A 22,605-nucleotide genomic window follows, 5' to 3' on the forward strand; every position below is an offset into this window, starting at 1 on the left:
TGCGTGCGCGGAGGTGTGGGCTGGGCGCATGGCAAGGCGCGGCGGGCAGGCGCGCCCGGCGAGGGGAGTGGAGGCAGGCGCACAAGGCAGCGGCTTGCTCGCTTGGAGATCGTTTTCTCCGAGCGAGCAACTGCTGCCTCCCCGCACGCGGGAGAGGTGGGCGGCGGCAGGCACGCACATGAGCGCGGATGCGGCAGGGCCAAATGGGCATGGCAGGCCAAATCCGGCCCCCGGGCCTTAGTTTGAGGACCCATGCTCTTAAGGAAGGCAGATCTGGATCTGATTGAAGGAAGCAAAAGAAAAAAAGCAGCTGACATAATGATATAGCAAGTCCACCAGAGAAGAAAGGACATGAATATTCATTCTTAGTCTAGAATGCTTGCAAAACATATAGAGTAGAAATGCTAGACAGAGGCTCTAGAATGAAAGAATGAAACATACAAAGCACGTGAGTGAGTGAATGAGTGTGTGAGTATGTGTGTGCATGAAAAATATAGGGGCTGTATTTGTTTGAAATTTGAGCAAAGACTTCAACACAGGAAATAAATGGAAAACTGTGACATTGTGATGTATTTCTTGAAATTGGGATTCCCTACTTGATTCACTAGCTGAGTAAGTTTTTATATCATCTCCCAATTTTTTAAACCCACTTCTGTTTGGTTGTTTTGGAGACTTTCAATTGCACACTGTACATGCCTTTGCAACTGTACACAATTACTTAAAAGGGTCCTTTTGCAAGAACCTTTGGGCATTGGGTGCAGTATCTGCCTGCAAATGACATTTCATGGAAAACTAGGTCCAAACAATGCACAAGAGGAGCATCCAACTTAAGTTATATTTGTACAAGTGTGGTTCTGCAAACAGTTACACATTATGCTTGTGCAATTGACTTGACAACCTGTCAAACATACTACTTGTGCAACTTGTACTACTGTTTGCACTTGCCTGATGTTCATTTGCTTGTGCAAAGGCAAGATCTGGTGGAGCTCCACTAGTGGTATGAGAGTTTGAGGAACGACACTGTTGAGTACTGCCTATGGTTCAAATTAGTGAGGAAGCATAGATTTAGGAGTTACTGACAGTTTAATGTAAATGAAGTCCTTTCTGTGACCCCTGCACTGTTGAACATTCCCACCATAGATCAAAGTATGAACCAATCTCACGGTGCCAGTTTCCCACAATATTGCCTCTGGTTTGGCTCTTTAGATGAAGCCATGCAGGAATACCTTACACCTACTGAGAGCTTTGTATTGTGCTTTCTTCTTTCAGGTTGATCAATAAAAATGCAAAAGGCACCCAGATACCCAGTCAGTCTTCCTTCTAACATTCCTCTAAGTCAGTCTCCCATAGGAGATTGCACATGGGATGGTATGAATTTCAGCAGATCTGTAATTGGTACCACCAGGTACAACCATTGTGACATTAAGGCCGCAGTCCTGAAAACACTGCCTGGGGAGTAACTCCCACTCTACACAGTGGGAGTTACTGAGTACACATGCACAAGATTGCACTATATAGGCAATATTGCACTTGATCTTGGTATAAAAAGGGAAACAGGATGGTCAATTGAATAATGCGTATTCCTCTCTTGAACCAGAGTAGCCCAGGCTAATCATTGGCATTGGAATAATTTAATATGGCATGTCGTAGCCAGTGGCTGCAGCACTACATAATGGTAGGGAGGTAAAGGCTCTTCAGACAATGAATAATACCGGCCTATTTTAGTGAGATGAACACTAATAATACCCTTTGCTCAGAGGGCTATTAATGCATGTTGACTAATGGGCTGCAGTGAGGTACCGTGCAAACAAACACGGGAACTTCCCACTCATCCTCTTCACAGCTTGCAAGAAGACTTGAGTGGCTCCGTGCAAGCGTGGGGAGGATGGAGCTCTGGTACTTTTGAACTGTTGCCATTGAAACAGTTCAGCTAGAAGCCAGCATTGCAGTAGGGAAGGCATGCAAGGCAAAAGTTGCAGCTCCTGCAGTTTCATCTTCTGTGCAGCAGTCAGAAGTACTAGAGCGTTGGGGAGGAAGTAGAAATGGTGAGGGGCAACAAAAGCCCCCCAAATCCACACCTCCTTCTTAATTCTGGTGCAGGGGGTGGAAGGCACTTAAAACAGAGACTCAGTGGATGAGAGGGGGTGCTTAAACTCTTCCTAATCTGACAATTATTGCTTATCTTGTTTCTTGTATTTTGCCAAACCTTTTCAGTCAGAAAGGGTCTCAGGGCAACTTGTGTGTATGCATGTATTAAAGCAGTACTTGGCTTAAAAGAAGTGACACAAAAGGAAGAAAGAGAGGAATAGGGAGGGAGCATGACCAGGGATACTTTCCTGCAGTGAACCCCCAAATCATTTTAATTACGCTGTGGCTTGCTTTTATGACTTGTTAGGACTTTTTGCGACCACAGAGTTTTGGCTATTCAGCAATATAGATCCAAATAAATAATAGTTATTATTGTGCCACCCCAACTTCCAACAGTCAGGCTCAGGAATTGGAAGAAAATTTAACTGGGGGAAATAATTGCGTATGTATGTTTCAAGCATGTAGAGCTTGCATGGAAAAGTCAGCTTGAAGGGAAGGGATTATGCCCCTGCAAGACACCCCGCCATCTTTGCATCTACATGAGCAGGTTTGGGACTCCAGCATTTGCTTTCGTCCTCCTTTGGTCACCTGGAAAAAATCATTATTGGACTGCAGATTATATCTTATCTCTTAAACTGTCTGTTAGTTATAGCTATAACATATTGTGTCTCATTTGTGGTTCTTGCTATATATGATGAACTTTGCCATCTTTTTCCCCCTTTCTTTTCAGTATTCAGAGGCCAAAAAGCAGTGCTGGTACTTTGAAGGGGTATATCCTACATATTATATGTAAGTGATCCTCCTTTTCTCTCTCTTTCTGTTTGTATGATGCACGAGGGTGTACAACAGGGATGCCCAGCCTCTTTTAGCCAAAATGCCAATTCTGTTTCAGGGAAATTCTGGGAGGGGGCACATCCCAGTGGGGGTGCAAAGGGAAAAAGGGATTGAAGCCAAACTCAAAAGGGATGGGGCCAGAATACCCCCAAATACCAACATATTTTAGGTTAACACTTTTACTGCTAGTACCTAAACATTCAGAGAGGCTTTTCAGCCTTTTAGAATTGAGGGAACTGCATGAGGGCTGGGAAGCCACCAAATAATTGGTGGTTAGGGGAAGGAGAGTGGTTATCTGGGGATCCCAGAGGGTCTGGATGAGACCCCAGATGGGCCAAATTTGGCCTGAAGGCCTGAGGGTTGATATCCCTGGTGTTTCAAGTACCCTTTGTATTACCACTTATTCTAGTCTCTTGGGAGTAAGAATAAACATACAGTATTTTAAAAAACACAAACAAAAGCTGGCACTCATAGATAGAAGGAAAAGCAGCACTAAATATTATTTTTATTTATTCCTTGATATGCTGCCTTTCCTCCAAAAAGGGCAACCATCATCTGTTCCTTGTGCTCCTGTAACAGAGCCAAAATGGCTCCAGAAGAGGAGCATTGTAGCCTGTTTGTATGAGCACCATTAATTAAAATTAGTGTCTGTGGATTTTTCAGGGAAAGCCTTGATTTTTACACCTTATTGATTAAACCAACTGAAGCATTCAGCCTTGTTAGCATCCTCCATGCTCCAGTGACTGCTTGCCATGGCCATGTGGAGATTCAGACTTCTGCTACTCAATAGAGGAAGTGCAGACACTTGGTCTTCCCTCACCAGATGTCATCCAGAGGTTTTTTGGTTGCAGCTTCCAACAGCCACAGCTGGCATGGCCAGGAATTCTGGGACTTGTGATCCAAAGCTTTTGTAGGTCACCAGGTTGGGAGAGGTTGATGTGCCACCCCCATTCAAGCCAAAATACAATCAGCTGTCTTATCCCTATCCCAGCTACTTGTCCGTCTAAACCAGTATTGTTTACTCTGCAAGTGCAGAAGCTCTTTCATCCCAAGGGCTATATTCAGTTTTTGGAAAAACTCTGGGGGAGCCCCATTTCTGTGGTGAACGGGAACAGAAGCAAAAGGGATTTGGCCAAACATTCGGCCTCCCCCTCAACCTCAGGACAGACATTTCAGCCTTTTAGAATGAGGGGGCATGGGAGGAATGTGCAAAAGTAGGAAACCAACAAACCATTTGTGTTTTGGAGGAAAATGGGTGGAGCCAGGATATTTGGAAAACTCTTGGGGGCAGATTTAGACCCCGAGAAGTCCAGGGGGCTGCAGATCTTTAGGACCTCAAGCAGAGGATGGATCAGATAAGCCTTTATTCATATCTGTGTGCGAACTGACTTTAAATTACCTGTCCCTCAACAGTGCACTCAGTCAGCTGTCACCTCTGTCGTTGTTGTTAATGCAGTAAGAACAGCACTGCAATCTAGATTGCTTCCTCCCACCTCCAGCTCCCTTTAGGTAACCGCAATATTCAGAATGATTCACAGGCTGTTGGCCTGAGCAGATGGGTTAATTTAAATAAGATATTTTCTTTGCCTTTTCATCAAAACACACTTCTGTTCCACCAGGCCTTCATTTTCAGTTTCCTGGCAGGAAAGAAACTGTGATGACATTCTTTGACATTCACTTATTATGCGTTTGATGCCATCACAGTGGGGTTCCTGCTCTATGTCTGCCTACACACTGTTCATAAGAAGGCAGCAGTCTTCCCCCTTAACATAAGGTTTTAGGCCCTCAGTGGCCCTGCTGTTATAGCAGAGGTTATACATAAGGGGGAAACAAGCAAGCATGTACACTGCACATTCAGCCCAAACAAATAAAGATTTCCACCCCCTGAAATAAAAGGATTTACCACATCTGTCATGTCTGGAGGTACTCAACACACATCGTCTCTGCGTGGCCCACAACCAAGTCATGCTTTGCATAGCAAAAGGGTTCATATCCCAGGACATCAGTGAGATGAATTGGCCGGGTACAGCACTTAGACTCAGATACTGAAAGGGGGACAGCGCATTGATTCTGCTGAGGGTCATGAGCGAGAGTCTGCTGTTTATGGGCATCCTTGTTGACAATGGCAAATGAAGGACCGAATATTGCCTTTAAAAAAAAAAAGTGTCCTTAGCAGTGAAAGCCCAAATAGGCACTGATGGGAGGCGAATCTAGTCAACATAATGGATTTTATGCCACATGATCTAAAGGAATTGATTTATATCCTGGAGGATACAAGAACAATATACTGTTTTTACCTTGACCTTGTGAGCTTTCTTCCAATATTGCCAATTGCAAACCATTGTCTATACTGAAACAGCCATTGTTTCATTAATGACTGAACCATTGTCTATATAGAAAACAACCCTAGCTGCACCACAACTGTAACCAAACCAAATTATATTTAACTGCGTATCTTTCCACTCGCCTTCCTCCCACCCCCATGTCCTTTCCTTTGTTGCAAAGGAGCAGTATTTTATTATAGATTTATACTGCATTGTTAGGTTATAGCTTAGAAATTATTTTTTAATGTAAACGATTCCTACAGGTTAGTAAATGAATGAATGAATGAAGAAAGAATGTAATAGGAGACAGGAAACGGACAATGAATTTTTCCTTTCTACGGTGTTTCTTCTTCATCGCTTTATGGCTAACACACACACACACACACACACACACACACACACACACACACACAGAGTGTGCGGGGGGGACCCAGCTGATTTATTTCCCTTTTTATCAAGGGAACAGCTTGGGAGGTTTTTTTTAGAAGAAAAATGACTAATGAGGAAAAGGTTAAGAAGCTTTCCCTCCCCCTTAAACAGGTCTTCTGTTGCAAATTGCAGCCCCTGCAGCTGGAGTCTGTGAGAATGAGAGCGAGAAAGAGAGAATAAAATGTCTGAGGAATATTTGACCGGTCTCTCAGCATCACATGAATGTTGATCCCTTAACGGAGCTGTTATGATTTCAGTCTCATGGTGACAGAATATTCCCTGCTGAAGGTCTTTTGTATTGCTAAACTATTTCAACCTATAATAATACATACATAAGGTAACTACCTTGCCTGATCCACTTTTCTTATCTTGCTATCTTCAGGTCTTTGTTCTTCGTGAATATCAGGCTCAGTCTAGATTTAGTGTCTGCAGGTCAAGGCAGTCCAACTTCTCATACCTCAAGGGCCACATGAGGACTTTGACACAGAACCTGGGGCTACACAATTATTTACATTTCCATATCATAAATTAAAGTCCTTGTGACATATTTATTTAATTTAATATACACCATTAATATAATTAATTAACCATTAAATGAGGAAGAATTAATTTTAAGATGGCTTTAGGACTAATTGAATGAAAACGCTTCGTGGGACTGTGATGTCCGCAGAGATCACAGGTGGCTCCTTCCCCGACCACAGTCCAAGCACAATGACTGCTCCTTTCTTCCCTGCTTCTTCCACCCAGAAACCCTCCCATGTGACCCCCCCCGGCCCCTCCTTCCTTCTTACAGTTGGTGCTCTGAGCCTCTTGCACTTGAGCTGGCCGTCAGCCAGAGCGCCATCAGCTGAGTGGCGCAGGGTGCGCTGGGTGAGCTGCCAACCCGACCCTTCTTGAGGCTCAGGAAGGGAGTGGGACTGGCTGCTGGCCTTGCGAGAGTGCACCACAGGCATGCCTGTGCCATCACTGTGATCTGGACTGGTGGGGAGCAGGGGGCTCTGAGCACCAAGTGGACTGCAGAACAAGGCCTCGGGGGCTGCATGTGGCCCATGAGCCATGTGTTGGACCTCGCTGCTCCAGGTGATATCCTAGCTGCCTAAGATGTGTCCTTTCAGGGCAGATAGGTCATAATGGCTGGGTTCCTCTTCATGGTCGCTGTGCGTCACACATACAGGTTCTGCACCTGTGTGGAGCCCGTTTTTGGGAAGATTCTGCAGCTAGCATTAGTTTGGCCAGAAGCCCCTCTCCTTCCTGTTTCCTGTACCCCGGGAAGGGGTGCCCACTCATTCCCTCAGTTCCTTTTCGACAGCCTAGATTGGGAAGCACTTCTCTGCTCAACTTGAGTGTTTTTTCAGCTTTATTGCCTATTTCTCTCTACCACTGTTTCCTCCTTGGCACCCTACCCAGCACCCTTTTTATCCATCTCTCCACAAATTCTGTTTTAGCTCTTTACTGGTAAATCCCAACAATTTTGTGACCCACTTCCTTTCTGATCTTTTGCATCCTTCTACCAGTCCCTTCCCCATTCTCTACTCTCTGCCTTCCCCATCTACTATGATGGTGTCAAAGGGTTAGGGTTAGGGTTGAGGAGTAGCATGCCTCAGCAAACCCCATTCCTACAAAAGACATGGGGCAATCTGAGATGTCCCATCACAGGACCTCTTCAGCCTAAGCCATACTGGGGTTCCTCCTACCCCTTCTTCGTCTCATGGCTCTCTAGAGCACCAGCAGTGAAGGACCAGGTAGAACACTCAAGAGTTATCTTTGGAGGGCTTCAGCAGAAAGGGTCTACCTGGGCAAAAGGACCTGCTCATAGGGAGGAAGACTCAGCTGTAACCAGTAAGGAAGCAAGTCAAACTACAGCTGCTGAATCAGCAACAGCAAGTATATCAGTTCTCGGTGTTCTCCCGGCCTTTGCATATTAGTAGCTCTCATTTGAGGCACCCTTTTACAGCTGCCTTCATGGGAGAGACGCAGTTTATATATTGTCCACATAGCTTAGATGTGTAAATATATGATACCTGGCACAGTCCTGAGACTTATCCCTTGCCCCAATAGTGCTGCCAGGTGCCCTAGAAAAGATACGGGTCCTCTCTTTTTTCTCCTACTGGTTTTACATAGCGAGGGGCATATCAAATGCTGTTGTCCCAAATTCCTGCTCTGTTCTCTACAATCCTGTTTCTGACCTGCCTCAGTCAGGAGATTTTGTGTTCTTCTGTTGTGCTCTTTTGTCTATAAATATTGGTTGAATTGTGTTGCCTCTTGGTTTTGTCCTTTTGTCATGTCTAACCAGTGACATGTAGAGACATGTTGTTCTCCAATTCATTAAGCACATTGCATGTGCGGTCGTTGTTCAAAGCTGTCCGGTTACTGCTACAAAGAGTGGCAAAGTATTTGCAGCATTTCTTCCTTGCCCAAGGTGTGTAAATGTGATGTGGGATATCTGCCAAGCCTCTGTGATTCTGCCACATCTCTTCTTGGCTTTATAATTTATTTGACATATCATCATCCTGAACAGGGTAGATAAGTTTCAGTTGAATTCCAAGAAGCATTTATTCCAGATCTTTTTAAAACCAACTCTCTATCAGGGGACCATGGAGCTTGAACTACAGGCTCATAATCTGAGGCTGGGATCCAGTTAGGGAGCCCGCTAGGACTATGATCAGGAACTGGGGTATATACAGCATCAGCTCCTGCAGTTGGCAGGCAGTATAAAACCTCTGAATTGGCCAGGTCAGTCGCAAATATTATTTTCCCCAAGACGCTTGCCAACCACAATCAGGTCAAACTTCCCTGCAAACCCTAAACCATTGTGCTGTCATACAGGAGTACAGGAGTGGAATGCCTGCAGTCCTCATACGGGTTGAATGCCTCATGCAGAGAAGCCTGAAGCTCTGTGAGGGGCATTTCAGCTTTTTAGAACAAGAAGAGAAACCGCACAAAAGCCACAAAACCACTGAACAGTGGTTGGGGGAAAGGTGGTGTAACCTGTGGAGCAGGGTGGGGCCATCTGGGGTACTCTGCAGGGCTGGTTTGGGACCCAGGACAAGCCAGATTTGGCCCCTGGGCCTGCTGTTTGACACCCATGTCTTAGTTTTTGGGTACCTGAAGAGTTTGAAACCATGATTGCCATTGGAAAAAAGTAACCTTTTAATACAGTGGCTGCTGACCTTGTTTAATCAGGTGCACCACCAACACCAAAACATAGCAACTTGCCTGTTCATCAGCCTTTATTGAGTTGAGTCTGCTTTGAACTGTGTGAAATTCTAAACATATCTGTAGGGCAGTGTGTCAAATTAATAGATTCTGTACAGACGTTGTCTGACTTAGAGGTGTAGTATTTCATTTAAATCTTATGCATCTGACCCTTGTGTATTCTAACAATTGAATGCATATTATAAAATCTTACTGTTCCAAGTTATTCCTTACTTTAATCATTTTTTCCATCAGGTGTTTTCAAATTTCAGTTTTCCTAGAATCATTTTCTTTTTTGTTTTTGTTGAGTTGTATGCAGACTACCCCTGTTCCTTCAGTTGAGCATGAATTGTCCCCACATTATTTTGTTTAATCAAGGTTGTAACTTTTTCCTGTTTCAGAAAATATGGGAAATAATTTTATGTCCATGCGTGGCCTCCCAGTGCCATCCCAAGTGTAATCCCATGAATATGAATTAAGTAGAAAATGAGTTCTGTCACAGGCTGAAGACCTCTCTGTATTAGTGTCTGTTATGGTAGGTCATTAGTAATGCTAGCTTCTTTACATGCCCAAATTAGCATTGCTGTCCATCTCCTGGTGTTTTGAGGCTGGCGCTCCTTCCCCAATGAAAGCAGTCACTCCAGCAGATACTTCAAACGTCTGTATTCTAAACAGCTCTACATGTACAATCGAAACAGGATAGAAAGTCGATCTCTCATTCTATCTAATTTCAACCCACACTTTGCTTATGAACCCTCCAAGGCTGCACCCCTGTAGGCAGGGTGCTGTGAACTCTCTCTTGTTCAGTCAGTTGGGATTCCAGCTGTCCCAGTCTGTGTGTGTGCCTGAAAGGATGAGCATCCTCAAATCCCGCTTATCCCTTATCAGTTTGATTCTCACACTTCGTATCAGAAGACTGAGAGTCTGTTCTCATGTTTACTCCCAAATCGCCCTGTTCCCACGCCTCTGTTTTGTCACTTTCAGCACCTTATTATCTGGACCATTCTTACTCTCACAATCTGTGAGAGTGGGGAGTAAAGTTTGTTCTGCTGAAACTGCTGAAATAACTCTTCACGGATGCTCTGGTTCTCATGAGAAGCTTCCTCCCCTTGTGCGCGCGTAAGAGACTCTTCTGAGCGTGTGCGTGTGATACCAGGGAGCAGCCCAGCTGTGACTTCAGCAGCCATAGCAATTGGGTCCAGCTTTTGTTTCCAGATGTATCATGTAGCAGATGACTCTCTTAGAAGTGACATTAGAATGATTGGACCTTCCTTGTCTATTCTTCAGCACATATGTTGGCAATTAAAACAAGGTTTGATGAAATCCTAGCCCACTGAGGTCCTGCCAACTTTATTCATTATTCTGAAAGGCTTTGCAACTACAAACATTTTCTACTTTTTATTCTTTTCCAGATGTCGCTCCTATGAAGATTGCTGTGGGTCAAGATGCTGCGTAAGGACTCTGTCTATCCAGCGGCTATGGTATTTTTGGTAAGTCAACAGTATTCATTCATTGCCTTATACATAATTACATTAGTATAAAAACTGATATAAGAGTCTAGCAGTGTGATCCTTTGACAGTATCCCAGAGGCAATATGATAAATCAGAAATACCCTTCTGAACACAAAGTTTCAGTCTCAGAGGAGATATAATTGTGGATTCCCACTTCCTGCCCTAACAGAATTGCTAATAATTGATTTAGCATTATTTCCCAACAGTCTTTAAGAGTAAAATGGAAAGTGCCTTGGGCCTCGCCTTTCCAATTTCAGTGTTTTAATGTTGGAGAGAAGGAGGAATGAGGGACTTGGGGGGGCAGGGTGTATGTGGAAGAGGGGAGGCTCTGGGTCCAAATTTTCTGAAGTTCGCCTAGGCCCAACACATCTCAACATGGAAAAGCATTTAAACCAATTCACAATGGAAGGGTTTTTTCTTTTTGAAGGAGGACGACCCACTGTTCTACTGTGTGAGCAGGAGTCAGGCAGGACTTTGAAAATGTTGTAGCACTCCAACTCTCTCCCATCTGCAGTCTACCTGGACACAACAATCAAGCTCTGAGATCCGCTTCTTGCCAGGATTTCTGGGCTCTTCTGGTGGCCAGAACCAGAACAACCACCACCATATTCATAGGATTGCTCCCAGGCCTTGAGAAAGCTCTCAGCCCCCTGAGGAGAAGAGCTATAGAGAGCTTTGCTTATTGGGCGATATAGAAATACCAATATTCCAAAGATAGGATTGTGTCCTAAGGCTATACCTGCACTAGAGATCAGTTTTTATGCTAATTTAACTATCATTATTCTCTCCTGGGAATCCCAGGAGTTGCCTTTTGGTGTGAGTGCCGGGGGTTCTTTATTAGAGCTGCTTAGCCCACTCCCCACCCACCAGTGCATTGTGGTTTCCAGCTTTTCTTAGGGAAGGGTGAGTAAATCTGATTAAGTCTGTAATGTAGAGACTTAATGTCTATCTACTCGCTAGCATTTCTACTGGAAAATGAACATCCCATGTTTGGCAATTCCCACCATCGGTTTGCAAGGGTTAGTAATTTGGGAGGTGCCAGCAGCCAGGGGATGGCAAGGAAATGTATAATAGAGTAAATTGTTCCATTTATTATTTGACAACAATACATCATGGACATGGTGCGGAAGCCTGCAGATACAAGTGCTTAATTTGACATTTCCAGGAGGGTAGCATGTGGCTTTAAATTATTAAGCATCTGATCACAGGATCTCTGTCCACAGGGAAAAGGCTAGATTGCTCACAGCTAAACTACTTAAGAACAGTGTGATGATCCGTCAAATGTCCTGTGCATGCAATAAATAAATCCAATCCAGCTGTCTTTGTGTGATAGTTAACGGAACAAAATATGATACCTTTGTTAAGAAATAGAACCAGTAGCAGATAAATCCAATTGAGAGTTCTTTGTTTGGGATTGGATTGTTAGAGGCAAAACCGAGCGAAGGTCTGGACAATAGAAACAATGAGATATTACCAACTTCACATACAAATTTGCAGCCCAAGATTGTGTGCAACCTTAGTGGTTGCAGTCTTATGCTTTCTCTTGATTGAAAGGCATAGAGAGGAAATGTTTGAATCCTTTTCAGGTTAGTGATTGCCATTTGTTGGGCTGAGTTTTGCTTATAGTTCTGTGTACAAAAGAATGCACATGGTTTTGATGTACATTCAGTAGGAGTAGAAACATTTGCTGTATGCCCAAGCCCCCACTATAGTTGCTTGGAGAGAGAGAAAGTACTGTAAAGAATCTCCGTGTAAACCTAGTTTAGATTGTTGGTAGATGAGGTTGAGGATTTTGCTCTCTGTTTTAAAATTATTGAAACATGCTGCTTTAAATTTTTAAAAAGATCTCAGAAAACAGGAGGCAGGGGGAGTATATACTGTGCCATACTTACAAGGAATTCCAAAAATTACTGCTTCACAAAAATACAAACCTGGTTCCCAAAATGTCTTTGTTAGGTGCTTGCTATGCTTTGATAGCCTAACAGAAAAGGTGAGCCAACTTAGAAAAACTGCCCTCTCTGTTCACCTGGATTCAGATTTACTTGCCATGAATGACACAGCAAGAGCTCTTGGAGCATGCTTCAAAGGAGATGGATGCAGTGAGCATCTTTGGAGCAACGTTTCCACAATGAAAAGCTTAGAGGGTCAGTGGTGTATGTCATACTCCATTTAGACATAAAATGGAACACTCCTTTTCTTATAACAAGATTAAACTCCATGTCACATTAATTTAGGAACACATCCTGATGCCAAGCCATTTAAGACCAGTGGTTCTTGAGTTTCAGATACATTTTTGAAGTAATTATTTGTGTCTTTTGCTCAGATCTGTAATTAACTAAAGACAAATCATCATGGTGCTGTATATTGTGCAAATTCAAGACTAAATTGGCTCATCCTCTGCTTTTCCCTTTGCTCAGGTTTCTTCTGATGATGGGAGTCCTCTTTTGTTGTGGGGCCGGTTTCTTTATCCGAAGGCGGATGTATCCTCCACCACTGGTTGATGAAACGACTTATAATGTGTCATACACCCGGCCGCCTAACCCCAGTGCAGCAGGTCAGAACAGATCCACGCACCCGTTGTACTGTGTTTCTAGGCATAAGTACTATATTCTATGGTGGTGCTCAGATGTTTGGAACAGGCCCACATGCTCCCTCAAATCTGCACTAGAGATTTGCTCCTTCTGATAGCTACATGACCAACATCATGCCTCCTCTTCATCTTCTTTTCTGCAGGCAATACATTGGGTTTACACAGCATGGGTGGTTGTTGAACCATTGTGTTGTCTGATTCCATCTGTGCTAACAAACCCTGGTTGGTTTGTTAGTTAGTTAGTTAGTTAGTTAGTTAGTTAGTTAGTTAGTTAGTTTATTTGGAACACTTATATGCCGCCCCATTCGCAAAAGCCTCGGGGCGGCTTCCAATACAAGTAAATAACTATACAAATACATAAAAATCTGGAGACATCCCGGCATAAATATAAAATCAAAAAATAAATTCAACCATTCAAATAGCTTTTAAATAAAAAGGTCTTGGCCTGGCGTCAAAAAACAAATAACGACGGCGCCAGGCGGACCTCTCTGGGGAGCGCATTCCATAAGTGGGGCGCCATCGCAGAGAAGGCCCTCCTCCAGGTACTCACCCTCCTAATATCTTTCACGGAGGGTTCCCGGAGAAAGGCTTCTGCCACCAAGCTCAAGGGGCGGGAGGGCATATATGGACGCAAGCGCTCCTTTAGATAACCAGGTCCCAAGCCATTGAGGGCTTTATAGGTGATAACCAGCACCTTGAATTGGGCCTGGACTTCAATGGGGAGCCAGTGAAGCTGACGGAGGTTATATGAGAACAATGCCCAGTCCCCGTCAGCAGCCTGGCAGCTCTATTTTGCACCAACTGAAGTATCCGGACCGTCTTCAAGGGCAGCCCCACGTAGAGCGCGTTACAGAAGTCTAATTGGGAAGTTACCAAAGCATGTGTCACTGTCGCCAGGCAGTCGTTCTCCAGGTAGGGATGCAGCTGATGGATCAGCCAAAGCTGATTTATTCATCATAAATAACTCCTGAAATGAGCCCAGGGTTTGTTGTTTGTTTGGGAACTGTGGATTGATTGTGGTTAACAGGCCATGGGTGGGTTCTCAAAATACAATAACCCATGATTCAAAGACCAACAACAGGCTGCACCCAACATATACTGAACCTGTATTCTGGCCTGTTGTGTGAACCCATCAATTTTCTCCAGTTCTTTCAGCCATTCCTCATACTTCCCTTCTTAACAGCTTCCAAAGGCAGAAGGCTGTATGAGAGCGAATCCAGGGCCTGGCTTGGCAAGAATTTTTGCCTGCCCTCCTAGAGCAAGTGGAGAAAGAGGTGGTTAGCAAATCAGTCTTACAGGATGGAGCCACTGCACTGAGATTCAGCAAAGATTTGTATTATGCTGAACCCTAGAAACCAGTCAGTGCATATGTGATGTGTCCAAGGACTCTCTTGGCAGCAGCAGATTATGTGTCATACTCTCCCCTGCCTGGCCTTTCCTGATGCTGGTGTTTCCCGAGACAAGAAATGGGAGGAAAAGCACCGGGATGTTTTGATGTAATGATTCAGATTTAATTCACTGGACTCCAAATGACCTAATTACAGGCTGTAGTTAAAATGCCTAATTGTTAACTCTGCTGTTGTGTGAGGGCTGGTGACAGAAATGAAGTGAACTGGAAGCCAGGATGCACGAACTTCTCCAGATTCAGCTAATCATTTGTCCGGGGGGGGGGGGGGATGGTGTTTGCCAGCATTCCCTTCTAGTACTTGCAAAAGCCATGGGGCTTTTGTGAGGAGGAGAAACGGATGCTCACAAAGGATCCCCACCAGTTTCCTGCCCCTTTTGCCCCTCAGAGTGTTGGTTTGGGGCTCAGGGGATCTGAGTTCTAGTTCCCACTTAGCCATGAAGCTCACTGGCTGACTTTGTGCCAGTCTCAGACTTTCAGACTGACATATCTCACAGGGTTGTTGTTGTGAGGTTCAGCTACAGAGAAAACAGAAACACAGCAAGTCAGAAGGCGCTCCCGGACTATCCAGTCTGACCCCCAACTGCAGCCAGCTCCACCCATGTAGTCCCCAACATGTGGTTGTCCAGTCTTTCCTTGAACGTCACTGATGGGGCTTCCACCACTTCCCTTAGAAGCCTGTTCCATATCTTAGGGGTCCTAAGCACCAGGAAGTCCTTCTCGACATCCAATATGAAATCTGGTTCCTTGAGTGAACCTGGTTCTGTGAGGAGGAGGATCACGTACACCATTTTGGGTTCCTTTTGGGAGGCGAAAAAGGTGGGATATAAATACAATAATAAATCAGATACATAAATAAAGCATTCTTCTTAGGGAAGCTGCTGTTGGGTGGGAAAAGATCCCTTCCCTTGAAAGCCTCTTGTATCCCAAGAGCCCCGCCCCCCATCAGCAGTTCCCCCATTAGTAGCTTTTCAAATCATGTTGTCTGCAAACCAATGGAGATGTTGCATCCTTGGTGAGAGTTGAAGGGCTGCTTGTTGCAAATCCACTGGTGATGGGGGGAGAATGCCCCACATGGGCTCTGTCATGCCCCAGGGGTCTCCCATGAGGATTGAGCCTTTACCTTCCCTCCTGGCAGTAGCTTTCACTCAGGCCCTTCAGATCACCATTTATGTAAGGAATACAGACGTCTTCTGCATCAGTTTGCACCCGTTGATTCAGATGGATGCACAAAGGCTCTGGAATGCAAGTGGTACTGAACCACTGCCAACAGCCCGAGCAGAGTTGCTTATGGAGTTGGACATCCCTGCTTTGAGTTCTTGCCTTGTTGGTTGTAAGGAAAAGAGTAAGAAACAGTAATATCCTCATTCTGTCACAGGATGATTTAGGGATGAAGGGAATAGGAGAAGCTGAAGGTTTGGGGTTTGTGTTGGTTTGGAAAAAGGAAACATTCCAGTTCTCAGAGCAGAAGAAGAAACATTGGTTAAATCTCACTGTGGTAAGAAAGGAGGCAACCCCCCCCCCCAAAAAAAAAAACCTCTCCGCATCTGCCTAAGCAAAATATTGGCACAAAGCAAGGACAGGATTAGGGAGCTGGATTGCCAAGAATCTGACTGGAAAGAGGGAATCAGGCCTAAAACCCAGGAAACAGTTCAGCTGAGGAGAGGTGCAGGCCAAAACATCTGGAGGACCCTACATGGCCCACCTCGGTTGTTGACTGAGTACCCAGAGCCTGGGAATGATAGACAGCTAAGTGAAAGGGGAACTGGAGGGGAGTTGGGAATATACAGAAACACAGAAAAAAGGAGCAGAATTTCCCACATTGGCACATAATAAGATGCCCCATGAGTAGAATTCTCTGAGGGCTTCTGGCTAAAGAAATGATACAGATCTTTCTATCTATCTATATCTATCTATCTATCTATCTATCTATCTATCTATCTATCTATTTATGTAAAACATTTCTATGCCGCCCCCATTGCAACAAAGCCTTGGGGCGGCTCACAAAAGCGTCGGGGCGGCTTCACCACAGCTTCAGGTAGTACGCCCAAGTGCAATTTCTAATAATGGAGGTTATTCTGTTGGACTAAGGTCCACACATCATTAATAAAACACATTTTGTAGTAAGGAATTAAGGTACATTTGTAGCTTGAAACAAGACTAAAATTCTCCATTTCCTACCAATTGGTCAAGGGTAAAGATCTCAGCAATGATTATAACCTCTGAAATGTGCTTGCCTTGGTGTAGTTATTGTTTTGCATTGATATTACTTTGAGCCACACAAATATGCACAGCCCTGTTAGTCCCTCCAACATCAGAAGCTGCTTTCAGACAGGAGAACATGGGCTGCTGCTGGGTATTGGGCTGAATGTAGGATCTCCTCCCATGAGACAAAGGAGTTTCCCTGAGGGGAAGGACTCTGTGTGCAGAAGGTCCCTCTGCAATCACCTGTTGTCCACTCTTTGCCTCAGCTGACCTGACTCACTGTGTAACCTTTTCAGGTGTGGCCATGCTGGAGGTGGAGCCATGGGAAGAAGGGGACAGGGAGGTCTATTTCCATCAGCACAGTCAATCCAGTGTAAATCTGGATCCAACCCATTGCCTTTTGTCTGTCTCTTGCAGGAGCACCGCAGCCTGGAATGGCTTACTACGCAGATCCGGAAGGAGCCATGATGAACCCCATGGCTATGACTTACCATGTTCAACCCAAGTCTCCACAAGTGAACCCAATATACCCGCCTCCACCTTCCTACTGCAACACACCACCTCCGCCATATGAGCAGGCAGTGAAATCTTCCACATAACCTCTTGGCTGCAACGAATACAGACTTGGTCAGGAAGGGGCATGATCTGTGAGCGGCAGAAAACTTCTTAGCGCTCCAGTGTTGTTTGCTGTCCCAGTTAGCATTATTCAGGCAGCAATTGCAGATTTGCAGCGGGGTGAACTATCTTCTGATATCTTCAAAGCAAGAGCGAAAGCCTTTTATTTGTGCTTTTGATTGGAAGCCTGTATTTAAATCCCTTATGCTTTCCCTTTTAAATTATTCTCTTTGTGGTTCCAAGATGTACATTAACACATCATGGTGTGGCACAGTATGGTAGCAAGCACAAAGCCATATCCACCAGCCTAAATGTTCTAGAGCTGGTTGTGGCATTTTAAAGATAAAAGAGAGAGGAAGAATTGGCAGAGACACGGGCAAGAGGAAACCACTGAAACAAGTAGGACGACACACTGCATTTGTTCATAAAGCTCAAAAAGTAGGGAGGGACTGAAACAGACTTGGAGGAACTGTGGTAGGACAATGTGCAGCAAATCTTTCCACAGCAGGATGAGATCCATCCTTCTATTCCACTTGCCCAGGCAAAGGTTAGGACAGGATTCTACATAGCCTCTCCACCATTGGTCTAGCCTGCCATCTTAAACCTGGTTTGATTTGGCTTGGCATTTTTTCACTGACGACAGACAGGGAACGGGGTTGTTGTTGCCAAGAATAAATGTTGTAATATACTGCTGTGTTTGTGTGTGGGAAGAAAACTTACTGAGGGCCAGCACATTGATATGCCCAGGTCTAGAAACAAAAAGCTGGTTGGTTAGAAAATATCTCTCACCTAAAGAGATTTTAAAAAATCTTGATGAGGGGTTTGCTATTTGCTCCCTGTGTGTCCCTTCAGATTTACACTATTAAGGCATACACCGAAAATGTGTTACATTGACTCTTAAAAATGTGAGTGGGAGTGTACTCACCCGGAAGCCAAGACTGCCTGTAGCAGCCTGTGGAACTTGTGAAATGGCCCCCAAAGTAGGCCTGAAGGTTCAGCAAAGGTCCTCCTTCGTGGCACAATTCCTTCAAGGTGGCTCTTGCACTTCATTTTCATCTGGTGGGTTATTCAAAACGAACTTAAGTGTAATACTGGAGATTTGTCAAGTGTTGGAGACTGGTGGAAAGTTCTCCTGTGTATGATGAACAAATGTAAACATTAAGACTGCTTGAAAAAGGCAGGCACAAATTCCCCCGTGAAGGGCTTATCCATCAAAAACAGATAGGCCCCTGTCCTCCATTGTTCTGCTTGGGAGAAACACCTGGTATCTGTCTTCCGTTGTGCCCTTTCGTTCTTGACATCACAAAAATCAGCTTGCTCATGAGAATGTCCCATTGCAAGGATTTCTAGATTTCCCCTTTAGTGTTATACCTTCTGGTTGAATTGGGAGACGAGGCAATGACAATGTCTCTTCACTATTTTTCTTCCCTCTGTAGCTGCTGAAGGCTTCCCCACACAAAGTAGCCGTCGTGTGCTCATCATTCCTCATGGAAGGTAGTTTGCAGGTTCTTTATATGAATCCTTTGGGGCCTCCCCCATGCTTTCCAAACCCTTTTGTGGCTCTTTAGTTGAAGAAAATTATAGTAATACTTGAAAGTGGCAGCATGAATGGAAGAAAAAGCTGGTGTATTTTTGCATGTCCACGATGGTGCTGCTGTCACCTCATGGTCATGCGAAGGAAAGAACCCCGACTCCCGGGGGAAAAATCCACGTGTAAAGAAACTTCAGAAGATCTGGATGCAGAAGCCTTGCTAAAGTGGCAGGTGAAAATCCTCAGGTAGAAGGAGAAGCCCTGGGTGTGCTGGCTGGGCTGTGCAGTGGAGTGGCATTCAAAAAAATGGAGAGGAAACCCCAATGCCACTGTGATGTTTCCCTGCCTCCAGAAAATGATACATGGTGAACCTCCTAGTTGCAATGTGTGGAATGTTTAGGGACATTGGTGAAGTAAGTGTCCCTGTTTTAGAATATCTTCCAGTTATTGTTGAGGATGTTGAACACAGTATTCAAAGCAGACTTTGCTTTTAATGCACTTTTTAATGCGCTCAGAGCACACATCAGTCCTAATCTTTTGAAGGAAGTGTTCTTCAAACCTTACCTTTCTGTGCATATATCTTGGCTCTCTTCTGTGTCTACCTAAAACCTGTAAAGTGTGTGTACCGAACACATGTAGTTACTAGTAAATGTAACAATTCTGGGACATTCACCAAGAAGCCCGAATCAGCTGATTTGATAGACCAAGTGTGTGAAATTGTCCTAAAGCCTGGAAGCATGTCCCATTAAATTTAGGAGGACTTGCTTCTGAGTAAAATGGTTGAGAAAGGTGCAGTAAATATTAAATTCTACATTATTTATATTTCATGTCCCTCAGGTCTGGTTTAAAAGCCTTCCTAGTTAGTGTTCATATCAGACTGCAATGATGAGTTAGCTCCAGTTTTTGACTGAGATTGATCTTTTGAATTTGCATTTTACAACTTCTCAGCTCAAATGTTTAATTCAAAAAGGATGCTTTATTGACTATTCCCCAAATGTCTTTGATGGTTCTAGTTGCAGGGGAAGTTTTCTAAAAAAAAAAGAAAAGAAAAAGATCCCTCCTGGGTTCTTTGCACTGTAATCTATACATTTCAAAGTGAATGCTTCCTTCACAAACCCAGCATCAACATATCTTTACACCTTTGTTCAGTTCTGTTCACTTTCTCATTTGAGTAAACCTGCTGGCAGGACCAGAGGCCTCAAAATATCAGGTGAGGTAGTATGAAGACTTTACATAGCTTGGCTTGATCTGCAGAAGTTCCAGTTGTGAAGTCAGATGAGAGATGTAACTGTCAAGACACAGTCAAAGATGCTTTACTGTTGAATGGAGCACTTGAAGGTAACAGCTGCTTCTGAATAACTATGGGTTAGATCTGGAGTTAATCTGGATCAGCTATGGTGGCAGAGGTGGACTTGCCCACCCCTTCCTTCCCACACAGCCTCTCCAGGCTGTTGAAAAGGCTGTACAGAGAGTCAAGACACCCTGCTGAATGAACTGTGGTATCCAGGGAATGGAATTTCCTCCAAAATTGGGTGAAGGAACCTTCTGCAAGTGGAGTCCCTTCCCTTGAGTGGAAGGTCCCTTCCTTTCACAGAATACTGGATCCAACCCAAGGCAGATATGTGAAAGCATATATAAAGAATCTGTCAAGAGTTGACTCAACGTAGGCACAGCTCCTCTTGAAACAACGATTTTACTGATTTCTCAATGTCCTTTGGAAAGATAACAAAAGGAAGCCTTCTTCAACACAGAAATGATTATTACTGGAATTTTGACCTACTTGGTTTTGTGAAACTTCAATTAAAAGCTTCCTCAGAGTTGCTGAAACACTGTTGTGACAACAGCGACAAATCATAAGCTGTTAGATGTAATCAGAATAATTTGACTTGGTGAGACTTTAGGTATGATCCTGCCAAAAAAAATGCATTTAGTAAGTACCATAAAATTCAAGTGGAGAGCTAAGCCCATGCTAATTTTTCTCCTCTTGGCTAGAACATGTCCTTTGGTAAAATACACTGTAGCATCCAGATGTTAAAGTGAAGTCAAGTTACTTAGGAAACATGAAAGTGGTAAGTTTAAGTCATGTAACATGGTGATGACTCTGGAGATCCGTCCTTGTGTAACTTCTGCATCATATGATGTTCCTTCTTGGCTGCTCCCAAGAAGAAATGCAAGGGAGAATGACAAGTTTCAAATAAGAAGTAGCACATTTTTAAATTTTGTAATACCATGGGAAGCATGATTCAAAGAGTATTTTAGGAGAGAATAATGCAATTTGATTTGGGGTACCCAAGATTAGAAAAAAGCTGCAGACCCTGAAATGAATGTAGTGTGCACATTAAATCATTTTCTACCCAATCTTACTAATTGTGCTGTATTGCTGTTACTATGATATTCATAGATCAGTTCTGTTTAGGATGCAAAGACACCACCAGCCAGCAAACATTCCATAATTTTGTAGGCGTTTGTAGTAACTGATGACTCTCATGCTGTTCCATTGTACATAGTGACCCCCAAGTCTGGTCCATGGTGTATTCCTGCAGGAGAGAGTCTGGATCTATACATGTTCCATTGCTGCAGGTATCATTAATTTTCATAAAGGCATCCTAGTGGGCCATTACAATTTAACCTAAGAGCACAGTTTCAGTCTTCAAGTCATAATGAAATGTTGCAAGCAGTTTAGAAATGTTGGATAGCATCTATTAATTGTCCTTGGTTTTATTTATTAAAAGCTGGTCTACACAAACTGTGGCACACGTGGCATGATTGTTCCTGGACTGTACGTGGCACACATGGAAGGCAAACTCCACACACAGATCAAGTGTGTCAGAGGAAGGCTAGACTAGAAGGCATCTCACTCATCCCTAGATTTTTCTGTGCAGGGAAATGTTTGTATGGTGTAGGTGTGTGGGTAGAATCTGAAGTGTTGTAGCACAGGTATAGTTTTACCATATGTGTGTAGGCTTGTCCCAGTAGCTGTTAGTGCTTGAGTACATCATGGTTTTAAGTATTACAGTATGCAAATAGAAATAATAACCACTACTGCAGCACCATCTACCAGAGTGTTAACATCTATGAAGCTTGTGATTTATAGCATTTAGTCTAAAAATCACTGGGTCCAGCTGTATGCAGCTATTCACCTTTCATCTCAACCAGGAAACTGCTTGGAAGCAGAAGCGCCAGTATTTTTTATCAAGTCCCTCTGCCCACCTTCAAACCTTCCTAGTCTTTTCTGCATCTGCACATACATTCCTTGCATTCATGTTTTGGAAAATCTAGGTACAACTCATGTGCAAGGGGATGTGCTAGCTACTGAAAAGATCCAAGGCTCAGGCCTAAAGCACAAAACAGAAGAAATGCTAAATGTTGCATACTAATTTGCAGATGCTCCGAAATCTCTCTGTGTGTATCTTTAAAAGACTTTGTCTCCTAATGACACTCACATTGTAAAAAAGGGAGAGGATTTGATTTTGAGTGGGGGAGTCCAGACAGAAAGGCTCCAGGGAAGGACAGGAGGTGAAACATGCATGTGCAAAAGGACAGCTAATCCAGCAAGATGAGCTCCATCAGAGATCATCAGGACCTTGTAACTTTAGCAGTCCTTTCCACCTCCCCTGCAAAAATTCGCATCTGAACTGGATACAAGAATGGACCTGAACTGGATACAGGTGATTATGCTGGTAGAAATTACGTAAGATAGAGCCAGCAAATTTGGTGGGGGCTGATCAGCAGCTGGATGAGCCTTTCAAATTCCAAAGAGAATGTCAAGTAGATGCTGGAGACAGAATAGAGAATCTTTCATGCAGTTCAAAAAAAAGCTAGAACCTCTTCCATTATGATCTCAGTGTCCATCACATGTTAATTAGCTGAATTCCAA

At 43.9% G+C, this 22,605-nt stretch overlaps 2 protein-coding genes across 2 annotated transcripts in view; one reads left to right on the top strand and one right to left on the bottom strand.

Annotated features, from left to right (window-relative positions):
• Positions 1 to 351: 351 nt before the first annotated feature.
• Positions 352 to 21,474, top strand: VOPP1 (VOPP1 WW domain binding protein). The gene is made up of 4 exons (XM_044429728.1): positions 352 to 2,877; positions 10,283 to 10,360; positions 12,800 to 12,936; positions 17,000 to 21,474. Exons 1-4 carry the CDS (start codon positions 2,780 to 2,782, stop codon positions 17,179 to 17,181), a joined length of 495 nt encoding a protein of 164 aa, XP_044285663.1. The 5' UTR covers positions 352 to 2,779; the 3' UTR covers positions 17,182 to 21,474.
• LANCL2 (LanC like 2) overlaps positions 13,849 to 22,605 on the bottom strand; it is a 40,253-nt gene continuing 31,496 nt past the window's right edge. Inside the window, exon 9 of the mRNA XM_044429726.1 lies at positions 13,849 to 14,225. Coding sequence (XP_044285661.1) covers positions 14,149 to 14,225 — 77 coding nt within the window. The 3' untranslated portion in view covers positions 13,849 to 14,148. The remainder of the gene's footprint in view (positions 14,226 to 22,605) is intronic.

Source organism: Varanus komodoensis, unplaced genomic scaffold (assembly GCF_004798865.1).
Source record: "Varanus komodoensis strain SLA01 unplaced genomic scaffold, ASM479886v1 scaffold200, whole genome shotgun sequence".
In the NCBI taxonomy this organism is placed as follows: Eukaryota; Metazoa; Chordata; class Lepidosauria; order Squamata; family Varanidae; genus Varanus; species Varanus komodoensis.

Excerpts from the sequence above, each read along its gene's own strand:
- VOPP1 (XM_044429728.1), top strand. The coding sequence starts at position 2,780 with ATGATGAACTTTGCCATCTTTTTCCCCCTTTCTTTTCAGTATTCAGAG. Across the intron at positions 2,878-10,282 it reads GTATATCCTACATATTATAT|ATGTCGCTCCTATGAAGATT; the intron begins GTAAGTGATCCT and ends ATTCTTTTCCAG. Across the intron at positions 10,361-12,799 it reads CAGCGGCTATGGTATTTTTG|GTTTCTTCTGATGATGGGAG; the intron begins GTAAGTCAACAG and ends CCCTTTGCTCAG.